This window comes from Psittacula echo (assembly GCF_963264785.1).
Source record: "Psittacula echo genome assembly, chromosome: 5".
In the NCBI taxonomy this organism is placed as follows: domain Eukaryota; kingdom Metazoa; phylum Chordata; class Aves; order Psittaciformes; family Psittacidae; genus Psittacula; species Psittacula echo.
The window spans coordinates 88,114,228-88,128,859 of record NC_137739.1 but is presented as its reverse complement, the minus strand read 5'-3'; the positions used below and the strand labels follow the sequence as shown (position 1 = coordinate 88,128,859).

General features: G+C 65.3%; 1 protein-coding gene across 1 annotated transcript; it reads right to left on the bottom strand.

Moving 5' to 3' along the window:
• Window positions 1-1,316: 1,316 nt before the first annotated feature.
• Window positions 1,317-13,750, bottom strand: CARNS1 (carnosine synthase 1; the record flags this gene model as incomplete). The annotated part of the gene is made up of 11 exons (XM_080618342.1): window positions 1,317-2,543; window positions 2,672-2,943; window positions 3,033-3,264; window positions 4,715-4,800; window positions 5,624-5,804; window positions 7,662-8,164; window positions 9,183-9,272; window positions 9,832-10,063; window positions 13,142-13,225; window positions 13,318-13,556; window positions 13,639-13,750. The coding sequence occupies 11 exons, from the start codon at window positions 13,748-13,750 to the stop codon at window positions 1,317-1,319; spliced, it is 3,258 nt and encodes a 1,085-aa protein (XP_080474468.1).
• Window positions 13,751-14,632: the final 882 nt, after the last annotated feature.

Sequence of the window (14,632 nt, the reverse complement as noted above, 5' to 3'; positions counted from 1 at the left end):
GTTATTGTAGGGTCACCAATGTTATTGTAGGGTCTCCGGTTGGGTGTCACTGGGGTTCCCAGGGACTGCAGTGCCCACGTGTCACTGGGGGGTCCCCAGTGGGGGGGTTAAGAGGATGCTGACCCAGGGATGTCCCCACAATGCCATGGGACCCCTGGCTGCCCTGCTGTGGGGCAGGAGCACTGGTGCCAAACCCAGGGTGTTATATAGGGTCCCTGGGGCTGGTCTGTTATGGTAGGGTCTCCTTGTGCTGCTTTGTTATCGTGGGGTCTCCTCTTCAAGGTATGTTATTGTAGGGTCTCCCCACCTCAGTCTGGTAGTGTGGGGTCTCCCCACTCTGGTGTGTTATTATAGGGTCACCCCTATGCTGGTTCGTTGTTGTAGGGTCTCCCCACACTGGTTTGTTGTTGTAGGATCTTCCCATGCTGGTGTGTGTTCCCTGCCTGTCCCCTGGCATAGGAGGGACACCAGACCCCACAACTATGGGGGCAGGGGATGCTGGGGACAGGGTTTGGAGGGAGTTGGGATCAGGGGAGCCAGGGGATGGGATGTCAGGGGTTGCCATGGGACAAGGTGCCAGGGCAGGAGATTGGGATCCGGGGGGGATGCTGGGGAGCAGGGAATGGGGTACCAGGGCCTTGGGAGATTCCAGAGGATGGGGTGCCAGGATGGAGTGGGATGCTGCGGGATGGGCCACCAAAGCAGGGAATGGGGATGCCAGGGAAGGGGTTGCCAGGGGATGGGATGTCGTGGGGTAGGATATCAGGGGATGGGTGCCAGGATGGAGTCAGGTGCCAGGGGATGAGTCACCAGGGCAGGGAACTTGGATCCAGAGGAGCCAGGGGATGCCAGGGGATAGGGTGCCAGAGGACGGGATGCCAGGGGATTCAAGGCATGCCAGGGGATGTCATGGGATGGGATGTCATGTGATGGGATGCCAGGGAATGGAATACCAGGGAATGAGGTGCCAGGGGATGGGATGCCAGGGGATGGTGTTTCATGGTGTGTGGTGCTGTGGGGATGCTGGGGCAGTGCTGCTGCAGAAGGGGGAACCAAGACAGTGGGTTGGTGCCCATCCCCTCCATCCCTGCTCCATCCCCTCCATCCCCGCTCCATCCCCTCCATCCCCGCTCCATCCCCTCCATCCCTGCTCCATCCCCTCCATCCCTGCTCCATTCCCGCTCCATCCCCTCCATCCCTGCTCCATCCCCTCCATCCCTGCTCCATCCCCTGCATCCCCGCTCCATCCCCTCCATCCCTGCTTCATCCCCTCCATCCCTTTCCATCCCCGCTCCATCCCCTCTCCATCCCCGCCGCTATTTGAAGTGCGAGAGGAAATGCTCCACCGGGTACCGCGGGGAGTCGATGCCCAGCGCCTGGCAGAGCCCCAGCAGGCGCAGGCAAGCCTCGGCCCTGGTCTCTGCGGCGCACGCCACGCTCAGGCACGGCTCCTCGTACTCCCCGTCCGCCGCTGTCTCCTCGAAGAGCCGGTTGAGGCGGACGAGCCCGCGGCTCTGCAGGTCCCGCAGCGCCCGCAGCGCCCCGCCGGCCCCCAGCACGGCTCCGTGCTCCGAGCCCAAGCACATCACCCCGGCCAAGTGCGTGCGGGGCGCGGGGCGTGCGGGCAGCACCGGCGGCAGCCCCAGCGCCACCAGCACGGCCGCAAGGAGCAGGTCGGCGCCGTAGACCTCGCGGATCCAGTCGCGGAGGTAGAACCCTCCCATCCGGGGGTTGATCTCCAGCAAGCGGGGCCCGGCCGGCCCCAGTTTGAGCTCCACGTTGAAGACCCCATCGCGGAGCCCGCAGGCCAGGCAGCACTGCAGGGCTGCCCGCACGAGCTGCGCCTGCCGGTCCGCGGGCAGGCAGGACGGGAGGCAGGCGGCGGTCTCCAGGAAGGCGGGCAGGCGCGTGGGGCCGTTGTCGGACACCCAAGCGCCCATCAAGCGCCCTTCGAACACCACCAAGTCGACGTCGTGCTCGGTGCCGGGGACGTACTCCATGAGCAGCATCGCGTTCCCCCATCCCAAGCCGATGCCGGGGTGGTCGGCGTCGTCCCGCAGGTCCCGCCAGAGCCGGGCCGCGTGTTCATGGCACTGCTCGGGGCTCTCCACCAGCCTCACCCCGACAGCGCCGGCCCCGAACTCCAGTTTGGCCACGGCCGGGAAGGGCACGGCCCCCGCCGCCCGCTCCACGTCCCCGTGGCTCTGCAGCCGGCAGCAGGGCACGGCGAAGGCGGCCGGGGCCGGGCGGCCGCGGCGGCAGCGCTGGAGGTGCTGGTGCGTGCGGCTCTTCTGCTTGGCCACACGAACGGCGGCGGCGGGGCTGCAGCGCAGCCCCAAGCGCTCGCACACCAGGGCCGCCAGCACCACGCAGTCATCCCAATAGGAGAGGCAGGCGTGGGGCTGCAGGCCCCGGGAGCGCAGCAGCTCCGTCACCCGCTCCGCATGCTCCTCGTCGCGCCGGTGCTCCCGGCTGTCATAGGGCAGGAAGGTCTCCACCAGCCCCGCTGCGAAGTGCTCCGGGTCCGACTCGACCAAGTGGATCTGCGACCCCAAAGAGGTGTTACCGAAAGGGGGGGGGGACAGCGCCGAATGCACCCATTGGGGGAGCAGAGCGTGGCGCCCGGCGTTCACTCTGAAGCCTACCGACGGCAGCCCCCCGAGCTCCTCACCCTCAATCCGTAGTCGCGGGCTGCATCCCAGACGAAACTCTTGCTGACACCCCCGGCGCCGATGAGCAGGATGTCCTTGCCCTCAATGAGGTGACGCTGTGCCCGGTGCAGCATGGCCTCGGCCAGCAGCCGGGCTGTGTCACCGTGGGGCTGCCCCACAGCGCGCCCCATCGCCTCGGCCAGCAGGCAGGTCTCCAGGCACCGCTGGCTGTTGGTGGACAGGGCCACCAGCTCCAAGGTGTCATCCACGCACGCCAGCAAGAAGTCCACGCCTGGGGATGAGGATGGGGACGCGGTGCTCGGTGATGCCACCACCACCACCACCACCATGGGGGGTCCCCCGCCATGTCCCCACGCTCACCCATGATGTCGGTGTGGGCACGGGCACCGCCGCGCTGCTCGGGGCTCAGCTCGGCCTCAATGGCCAGGACTGCGGCCATGGTGGCCTCGGCGGCCGCCCGCAGGCGCGTGGCCAGGGCCTGGCGCTGCTCGGGGGCTGCCACCCCCCAGTGCTGCAGGCTGGAGTCCAGCCCCTGCGGCAGCGCCGCGCCGTGATGCACCGGGGCTTCCGCGCGCCCCATGCAGCAGGACACCTGCGGGGACACGTGTGGGGACGTGGGGGGTCACCCCATAGAGTGGGGGCACAGGGGGACAACAGGGCATGGGGATGTGACCAGGGCATGGGGACACAACCAAGGCATGAGGAGGTGGGGGGTCACCCCATAGAGGGCATACTATGTCACCCCATGGGGGCAAGCAGGGGTAGCAGGGCATGGGGATGTGATCAAGGCATGGGGATGTGGATGGGCATCATAGACTGGGGACATGCAGGACAAGAGGGCATGGGGACAACACCAAGGCATGGGGACATGGGATGTCACCCCGTAGAATGGAGGTATGCAGGGATAACAGGGCATGGGGATGTGACCGAGGCATGGGGACATGGGGTGTCACCCCATAGACTGGAAACATGGGGTGTTATCCTATAGATTGAGGACACGCAGGAACAACAGGGCATGGGGCCATGGATGCCCACCATAGCCTGGAGACATGCAGGGACAACAGGGCAGGGGGATGCGGCCAAGGCATGAGGGCATGGATGGTCACCATAGCCTGGGGATACACGGGTCCACCAACACATGGGGACATGGGTGGCCACTACAGTCTAGGGGCACTCAGGACCATCAAGGCATGGGGATGTGGATGGCCACCGTGGCCTGGATTCACATAAGGGCCACCAATGCTTGGGGACATGGATGTGCTCCATAATCTATAGACACACAGGGCCACCAACCCTTGGGGACATGGGGACATGGATGGCCACCATGCACTGAAGATACACCTGGCCACCAAGATATGGGGATGTGAGTGGCCACCATCATCTATGGACATGCAGGGCCACCAAGGCATGGGGACAGGAATGACCACCATCATCTTGGGACGTGCAGGACCACCAAGGCATGGGGACATGGATGGCCACCATAAGCTAGGGACACTTAGGACCACCAAGATATGGGGATGTGAATGGCCACCATAATCTATGGACATGCAGGACCACCAACCCTTGGGGACACGACCAAGACATGAGGACATGGATGGCCATCGTAATCTATGGACATGCAGGGCTACCGAGGCATGGGGACAGGGATGATCATCATCTGTGGATACTCAAGGCCAGTAAGGCATGGGGACATGACCAAGGCATGGGGACATGGATGGCCACCATAAGCTAGGGACACTTAGGGCCACCAAGATATGGGGATGTGAATGGCCACCATAATTATGGACATGCAGGACCACCAACCCTTGGGGACATGACCAAAGCATGGGGACGTGACCAAGGCATGGGGACGTGACCAAGGCATGGAGAAATGGATGGCCACCATCATCTTGGGACATGCAGGACCACCAAGGCATGGGGACAGGGATGGCCACCATAGCCCAGGGTCACCCAGGACCACCAAGGCACCCATCCCTGTGCTCCCACCCCATTCCCTGCTGGTTCATCCCCACTCGCCGGTGGCAGGGCCGCGGTGCCCGTACCTGGCAGAGCTGGGGCCGGTCCCCCCAGGACCTGCAGACCAGGGTGCAGATGCGCAGGGCCAGGGGCAGCCGCGGGGCTGGGCTGCCTGGGGGGCGAGGGGCAGGGCAGGCACCGCCGCACGGGAACGGGGGTCCCTGCCCGGCCCCCCCCTCACCGCGGCTCCCGGCACCGCGCTGGTGGCCCCGGGTAACCCCAGTGCCGGGCTCCAGCACGGCCACAGCCACCCCCAGCCCCGTGGGGCTGCGGGGTCCGAGGGGGTCACCCCAAAACCCTGCCCTGCAGTGGGGGTCTAGGGTGGACGCCTCCCCCCCTACCCCAGGGCACTATAGGGGTCCAAGGTGACCGCACCCCCAACCCCACACCACTATGGGGGTCTGGTGTGGCCACGTTACCCCCCAAGCCCAGGGCACCATAGGGGTCCAGTGTAACCTTCTCCCCCAACCCTAGAGCACCATAGGGGTCCAAACACCGCCCCCCCCATCACCCCATGGCACCATAGGGGTCCAGTGTCACCATCTTCCCTCCAACCCCACACCACTATGGGGGTCTGGTGTGGCCACGTTACCCCCCAGGCCCAGGGCACCATAGGGGTCTAATGTGACCATCATCCCCACCTCCATCACCCTAGAGCACCATAGGGGTCCAGTGTCACCATCTTCCCCCCAGCCCCCCACCACTATGGGGGCCCTCTGTAGCCACCTTCCCCCCTACCCCCCGGGCACTATGGGGGTCCAGACCCACACCCCCATGGGGCTCCATCACGGCCACCTCCCTGCCCTACCCCAGCACCCCAAGGTTGGGTTCCCCATTGGCCACCCCATGAGGGGATGGGGGCCCGGGTCCAGCCGGGACCCAAGGGCGGCCACTGCGGGTGATGGGGACCCAAGGGGGACCCAGGGGGGTCTTACGTGGGGGGGGCGCGGGCACGCGCGCGGAGGGCACCAGCGCCTCCACGAGGACGCTGTCGTCGTCCCGCAGCGCCCGGAGCCGCGCTCCCACGGCCCGCGCCACCGCGGCCCCCTCCGCCGTCCCGTGCGTGCTGCGGGCACCGGAGCCCCGCCAGCGCCACCCCGCGGGCCGCACCGCCACCTGCGGGCAGCGCCGGCACCGTCAGAGAGCCAGAGCGCCCAGAGCGCCCAGAGCGCCCGTAGCACCCATAGCGCCCAGAGCGCCCAGAGCGCCCAGAGCGCCCGTAGCACCCATAGCACCCATAGCGCCCATAGCGCCCCATAGCACCCATAGCGCCCGTAGCACCCATAGCAGCCATAGCGCCCATAGCACCCATAGCGCCCATAGCGCCCATAGCGCCCGTAGCGCCCGTAGCACCCATGGCACCCATAGCGTCCATAGCAGCCATAGCACCCATAGCGCCCGTAGCACCCATAGCGCCCGTAGCACCCATAGCACCCATAGAGCCCATAGCAGCCATAGCACCCATAGCGCCCATAGCGCCCATAGCGCCCGTAGCACCCATAGTGCCCATAGCGCCCATAGCAGCCATAGCACCCATAGCACCCATAGCACTCATAGCGCCCGTAGCACCCATAGCACCCATTGCGCCCGTAGCACCCATAGCACCCATAGCGCCCGTAGCACCCATAGCACCCATAGCGCCCGTAGCACCCATGGCACCCATAGCGCCCGTAGCACCCATGGCACCCATTGCGCCCGTAGCACCCATAGCACCCATAGCGCCTGTAGCACCCATAGCACCCATAGCGCCCATAGCAGCCATAGCAGCCATAGCACCCATAGCACCCATAGCGCCCATAGCGCCCCATAGCACCCATAGCAGCCCATAGCGCCCATAGCGCCCCATAGCAGCCATAGTGCCCCATAGCGCCCATAGCGCCCCATAGCAGCCATAGCACCCATAGCGCCCATAGCGCCCCATAGCACCCATAGCGCCCCATAGCAGCCATAGCAGCCGTAGCACCCATAGCGCCCCATAGCACTCATAGCGCCCATAGAGCCCCGTAGCACCCATAGCGCCCATAGAGCCCCATAGCGCCCATAGCGCCTCATAGCATCCTATAGCACCCCATAGCGCCCCATAGAACCCCATAGCATCCTATAGCACCACATAGCATCCTATAGCACCCCATGACATCCTATAGCACCACATAGCACTCCATAGCATCCTATAGTACCCATAGCACCCCATAGCGCCCCATAGCACCCCATAGCATCCTATAGCACCCATAGCACCCTATAGTGCCCCATAGCACCCTACAGCACCCCATAGCACCGGCATCACCCACGTGTGTGACCCCACCACCCGCAGGCTCCCCCTGTCACCCCACAGCACCACCATCGCACCACCTGCGTGTGTCACCCCCCCACTGTGCCACCGCCACCACCCCAAAGCCACCCAGCCATGGGGCCGCTGTCACCTGGGGTCCCCAGTGACACCCCACGGCTGTGTGACCCACGCGTGCCCCTGAGTGCCCCATGGATGCCCCACCATGCCCGTGACCCCCGTGTCCCTGCTGTGCCCTATGGGTGCCCCCATACCCCCCCATGCCCATGCCCCCTATATCCCAGCCATGCCCCATGGGTGCCCCCCCACACCCCACCATGCCTCTGCCCCCCATGTCCCCCTTATACCCCCCATGTCCCCTCTGTGCGCCATGGCTGCCCCCATGCCCCACCATGCCCATGCCTCCCCCATCTCCCCCATGCCTCCCATGCCCCCGAACCCCCATGTCCCAGCTGTGCCCTATGGGTGCCCCCATGCCCCCCCATGCCCATGGCCCCCACATCTCCCCCATGCCCCCCATGCCCATTACCCCTGTGTCCCCCTTATACCCCACATGTCCCTACCCATGTCCCTTCTGTGTCCCATAGCTGCCAGCTGTGCCCTATGGGTGCCCCCATGCCCCCCATCTCTCCCATGTCCCTGCTGTGCCCCATACCCCCCCCCATCGGTGCCCCCCCCGCCCTCACCTGCCGGTACCGCTCCATGTCCGCCCCGCCGAGGAAGGCTCCCAGCTCCTCCCGCACCGCCCGCTCCTCCTCCTCCTCCTCGCCCCGAGCCCCCTCCATCCACACCAGCCTCACGCCGGGGCCCCGCAGCCCCGCGGGGACCTCCCCGCGCCGGCCGCCCCGCACGAAGGCCACGCACGGGGGCACGGCCAGGCCCGCCCGCGCCGCCAGCACGCAGCGGCCGAGCACGGGGTCGTCGAGGCGGCGGCAGAGCGGCTCCGAGCCCGCCGTGGGGCAATCGAGGTCCCGGGTGAGCTCCGGCACCCAGCGCCGCTCCGGGCCCCCCCGCCCGTAGGCTCCCAGCACGTAGTGAGCCCGGCGCGGGGGGGTGAAGGTCTCCAGGGCGCTGCGGCCGCCGGGGCTGAAGGAGACCCCTCGGGAGAGCAGCAGGGACCAGGCCCCGGGGGATGTGGCCGAGGGGACCCGGGAGAGCCAGGCGGGAGAGAGGCACAGAACCATGGAGCCTATGGGGAGCGGAGAGCGCGGTGGTACCGGCACCGTGCGCGGGGGTGGGAGGGGGTCAGTGCGGGTGGAGATGGGGGTAATGGGGGGTAAAGGGGGCACCCGTTCAGGTGAGGGTAAGGGGATGGGGGTGATGCTGCGGGTGCCCCCCAGCACCCTGGGGTGGGATTTGGGGCTGATACTGGGGTGTGATGGGGTCAATGGGGATGGAGATGGGGGTATAGGGGGGCTGGTAAAGGGGGCACCCGTTCAGGTGAGGGTAAGGGGAGGGGGAGATGCTGCAGCTGCCCCCCAGCACTATGGGGTGGTAGCACTGGGGTTAATGGGGCACAGATGTGGGGCAGGGGGGGTGGTAAAGGAGGCACCCATTCAGGTAAGGAGAAAGGGAAGGAGTGATGCTGTGAGTGCCCCCCAGCACCGTAGGATGGGATTTGGGGCTGATACTGGGGTGTGATGGGGTTAATGGGGATGGAGATGGGGGGTAATGGGGGGGTAAAGGGACACCCGTTCAGGTGAGGGTAAGGGGATGGGGGTGATGCTATGGGTGCCCCCCAGCACCATGGGGTGGGATTTGATGGGGGCACTGGGGTGTGATGGGGTTAATGGGGATGGAGATGTGGGGTATAGGGTGGCTGGTAAAGGGGCACCCATTCAGGTAAGGATAAGGGGATGGGGTGATGCTGTGGGTGCCCCCCAACACTATGGGGTGGTGGCACTGGGGTTAATGGGGCACAGATGTGGGGCATGGGGGCTGGTAAAGGAGGCACCCATTCAGGTAAGGGTAAGGGGATGGGGTGATGCTGTGAGTGCCCCCAGCACCACGGGATGGGATTTGATGGGGGCACTGGGGTGCGATAGGGTCAATGGGGATGGAGATGTGGGGCGGGGGGGGCTCTGCCTCGGTTTCCCTCCTGGTCATGCAGGGGATGCCTTGGCCCAGGGCTCAGGGGCACATGGGGAGCACCCGCTGTGGGTTCTCAGGTGTCTCGTATGGGCTGGGGGTCAGGGGCTGGGACCCACCTGGGCAGCGGCTGCCCCCCTCCAGCAGCACGGGCAGGAAGGTGCTGGGGGAGCCCAGGATGCAAACGGTCATGGCCGGGGGGCCGCATCCTGCCAGTGAGCGGAGGGTCAACAGCGCCCGTTGGGGACACAACCGTCACCCTGTCCCTGTCACCCCCATTGCCCCCCCATGTCCCCCTTGTCCCTGTCCCCCCTTGTCCCTGTCCCCCCCATGTCCCCATTGCCCCCCATGTCCCTGTCCCCCCCATGTCCCCATTGCCCCCTTGTTCCCATTGTCCCCCCATGTTCCCCATTGCCCCCATGTCCCTGTCTCCCCCATTGCCCTCAATACCCCCATGTCCCCATTGCCCCCCATGTCCCTGTCCCCCCATGTCCCATTGTCCCCCCATGTCCCCATTGCCCCCCATGTCCCCATTGCCCCCCCATGTCCCTCATTGCCCCCCATGTCCCTGTCCCCCCATGTCCCTCATTGCCCCCCATGTCCCTGTCCCCCCATGTCTCTCATTGCCCCCCATGTCCCTGTCCCCCCATGTCTCTCATTGCCCCCCATGTCCCTCATTGCCCCCCATGTCCCCATTGTCCCCCCATGTCCCTCATTGCCCCCCATGTCCTCATTGCGCCCATGTTCCCCATTGCCCCCTGTCCCCACCCGTGCCGGTCTCCGCGGGCCGCTCCTCGGTGCGGGGCAGCCCCTCCTGCCGCAGCGCGCTCTGCAGCCGCTCGTAGGCGCGGGCGGCCCCGTCGCTGTCGCCGCTCTCCTCGGGCTCGTCCCCGCCGGGGGTCTCGGCCTCCCCCCAGCCCGGGCTCAGCGCCTCGGGACCGGCCCAAGCCGGGTCCTGCGGGAGCGGCGCCGGCTCCGAGCTCGTGTGGTCCTGAGAGAGCTGCGGGAGAGGAGACCGGGAGCGGGTGGGATGGGGATGGGATGGGGATGGGGATGGGGATGGGATGGGGATGGGATGGGGATGAGATGGGGATGGGGATGGGATGGGGATGGGATGGGGATGAGATGGGGATGGGGATGGGATGGGGATGAGATGGGGATGGGATGGAGATGGGGATGGGATGGGGATGGGATGGGGATGAGATGGGGATGGGATGGGGATGAGATGGGGATGAGATGGGGATGGGATGGGGATGTGGATGAGATGGGGATGGAGATGAGATGGGGATGGGATGGGGATGGGATGGGATTGGGATGGGATGGGATGGGGATGAGATGGGGATGAGATGGGGATGGGATGGGGATGGGGATGGGGATGGGGATGGGGATGGGATGGGGATGGGATGGGATGGGGATGGGATGGGATTGGGATGGGATGGGATGGGGATGGGGATGGGATGGGATGGGATGGGGATGGGATGGGGATGGGATGGGGATGAGATGGGATGGGGATGGGATGGAGATGGGATGGGGATGGGATGGGGATGGGATGGGGATGGGATGGGGATGGGATGGGGATGAGATGGGGATGGGATGGGGATGGGGATGAGATGGGGATGGAGATGGGATGGGGATGGGATGGGGATGGGATGGGGATGGGATGGGGATGAGATGGGGATGGGATGGGGATGAGATGGGGATGGGATGGGGATGGGGATGGGGATGGGATGGGGATGGGATGGGGATGAGATGGGGATGGGATGGGGATGGGGATGGGGATGGGGATGGGATGGGGATGGGATGGGGATGGGATGGGGATGGGGACGGGGATGGGATGGGGATGGGTTGGGGATGAGATGGGGATGGGATGGGGATGGGATGGGGATGGGATGGGGATGAGATGGGGATGGGATGGTGATGGGGATGAGATGGGGATGGAGATGAGATGGGGATGGGATGGGGATGGAGATGGGGATGGGATGAGATGGGGATGGGGATGGGGATGCGGATGGGATGAGGCTGCCATGGGGCTGGGATGGGCTAAGGAGCTGGAATGAGGCTGCCATGGGCCTGGAGTGGGATGGGGCTGGAATTGGGCTTGAACGGGGCTGGAGTGGGCTAAGGAGCTGGAATGAGGCTAGAATGTTGGCATGGGGCTGGCATGGGGCTGGCATAGGGCTGGAATGGACTAATGGCTTGTCATGGAGCTGATATGGGGCTGGAATGGAAGAGGTTGGCATGGGGCTGGCACAGGGCTAAGGGGCTGGCATGCGGTTGGAGTGGGTTAATGGGCTGGCATGGGGTTAATAAGTTGGGATGGGGCTGGCATGGGACTGGCCTGGGGCTAATGGGTTGATATGGGGCTATGGGGTGGCATAGGGCTGGTAGAGGGCTGTGGCTAGAATGGGTTAATGGTTGGTATGGGAGGGATATGGGGCTGGAATAAGCTAAGGAGCTGCCATGGGGCTGGCACAGGGCTGGCGTGGGGGTGGCACAGGGCTGATGGGTTGGGATGGGGCTTCCATGGGGCTAATGGGTTGGCATGGGACTGGAATGGGGCCAAGGGGATGGCATGGAGCTGGCGTGTGGCTAATAGGTTGTGATGGGGCTGGCATGGGACTAGCATAGGGATAACGTGTTGGGATGGGGCTGGCATGGGGCTAAGGGCTTGACATGGGACTGGCACAGGTCGACACGAGGCTAAGGGGCTGGCGCAGGTTTGGCATGGGGCTGATGGGTTGGGATGGAGCTGGCATAGGGCTAGCATAGGGATAATGTGTTGGGATGGGGCTATCATAGGACTGGAATGTGGCTAATGGGTTGACATGGGACTGGCGGAGGGTTGGCATGGGGCTCATGGGCTGGGATGGAGCTGGAATGGGACTAGCATGGGGATAATGGGTTGGCATGGGGCTAGTATGGGGTGGTACAGGAATAAGGGGCTGGATCAGGGATGGCATGGGGCTGGAATGGGGCCAAGGGGATGGCATGGAGCTGGAATAGGGCCAACGGGTCGACAGGGGGCTGGCCGGGGGCTGGCCTGGGGCTGAAGGGCTGTCCTGAGGTGGGTACTGGGCTGGCACGGGCTGATGGGTTCGGATGGGGCTGGCATGGGACTTGCATGGGAATAATGGGTTGGCACGGGGCTAGTATGGGGCGCTATGGGAGCGAGCGGCTGGCGCAGGGCTGGCATGGGGCTGGCATGGGGCTGATGGGTTGGGACGGGGCTGGGATGGCGCTGAGGCATTGACGCGGGGCTGGGATGGGGTTAAGGGGCTGGCACGGGGCTGCCGTGGCTCTGCCCCGGGTCCTAAAGGGCCGGGCCGGGCCCCGGGCTCAGCGCCACCGCCTCGGGGCCCCGGGGCCGTGCCAGGCGCTCCCGGACAAAGCGGGCCCTTGTCCCGCGGGGTCACGCGGCCGGTGGGCACCGAGCGGCACTGCCCGGCACCACCGGCGCTCACCGGGGCCGTTCCCATCGCACGGAATCCCCCCCCCCCGGACCCACTCACCATGCTGGTGACCGGGGGGCTGCAAGAGACGGGACGGCACCGTCAATGGGGGGCTTTGGGGACCTGCCCCCCGTTACCCCCCCCGGCACCCTCCCGCTGGTGACCCCACGTTGTCCCCTCGGTGACCGCGGTTGAGCCTGAGCTGGGATGGACACAATCCTGCATCCGCTCAGCACAACCGGGGTCAGGTGCCCTGGGGGGGCACGGGCACAAGTAGTGGGGACCCCCCGCGTGCCATGGGGTGCTCCGTATCCCAGCTGCGTGCTTGGGCATGGGGGAAACTGAGGCACGGAGTGGAGCACCCACCCAGGCTCCCCCAGCCCTGCTCCTATAAACCCCATAGGGGAAGCAGCACCCTAGGGACCACGGGCAGGGTGTCCCCATGGGGTGACAGGATGGGGGTCCCCTCCCCACCAATGAGCACCCCGCAGCACAAGGACCCCCCATGACCCACTCATGGGGCAGCCACAAGGGGGTCCCTGCGGGTCCGGTGCCCCCTTCCCCAGCTGGGGACCACCCCGCGCCCCGTCCATCCCCATCCCTGGGGGGGTCCCTGTTGCCCCCAGTACCTCGGGGTGGGAGCCGTGGCCGGAGAGCGCGCAGGGGACGGAGGCTCGGGGCCGCTGGCGCAGGGGACCGGGGTCAGCGCTGCCCTTTAAACCCCCCCGGCCCCGTGCCCCGGATTAGGGGGTGGCAGCGGTGCCACAGAGCCCCATTGTCCCCTCGGCCCGAGCCGCGCTCCCACCCTTGTCCCCGGCCCCGCTCGCAGCGGGACCCGGCTCTGGGGGGCGGCCCCTGCGCGTCCCCGGCCCCGCCGCGCGTCCCGCGGCCCGGTGCCAGCTGCTCGCGGCGTCACCGGCACCGTCACCCGCGGGCACCGGGCCACCGGCGCGGCCACCGCAGCCGCCGCGGGGACGTGGCACAGGCATGGGCATAGGCATGACACAGGCATGGGCACAGGCACCCCGTGCGTGCCATGGTGCCCTGGGCACATGTACACATACACATGAATATGTACATGCACACGTGCATGCGGACACACGTACACACGCGCAGATGGGCCTACACATGTATACAGGCACTATCGTGTACACACGCGTGCATGTATACATGCACATATGGACATGCCTGCACACGTGCATGCGCACAGGTAGGCCCATGCAGCCGTGCATGGACATGTATGCACATAGAGACATGCACACATGTAGACACAAATATGCACACGCACATGCACATACATGTGTGTGCATGTGCACACACACACATAGACACAAACATGCACACACCTACATGCACACAGTTGTGTGCACACACATCTATGCATACACAGACATGTCTATACGCGCATGCACACAGACACACACATGTACACACATAAATATACGCACACACACACGCACACAGTCACAAACAGGCATACACATGCAAACACATGCTACAGACACAAACATGCACATGCATGCATGCACGCTTGCACTTACATGTGCATACATGTGTACACATGTAGAAACACATGCACACACATGTACATACATGTACACACAAATGTACACACACACGTAGGAACACGTGCACACACGTACATACATGTACACACATGCGCACACACATGTGAACACACATGCACAAACATATGCACACATATGCACACACACGTGCACACACATGTACAAACACATGCACACACACGTACACACACATACACACATGTATACACGCACATGCACAAACACATACAAACACACGCACACACATGCACACACCCATGCACACCCTCGGACCCGGATCCCGCCACTTCCGCACCCGCGTCCCAGCACCAGCACCCCCCAGATAGCACCCGGACCCCCCGTACTGCCCGGACCCCCCCGTTCCCACCCACCGGCGTCAGTCGGTCTGTGTCTGTCGGTGGCTCGGTGTTCTATGGGTCTGTCTGTCGGTGGGTCCGCGTTCTATGGGTCTCTGTGTCCGGCGCTGGCCCTGTCGCCTGCTCTCCCTGTGAGTCACTGGGTCGCTGGCTCCGTCCGGTGCTCGCAGCGGCTCTGCCCGCTCCGGTCCCGGCG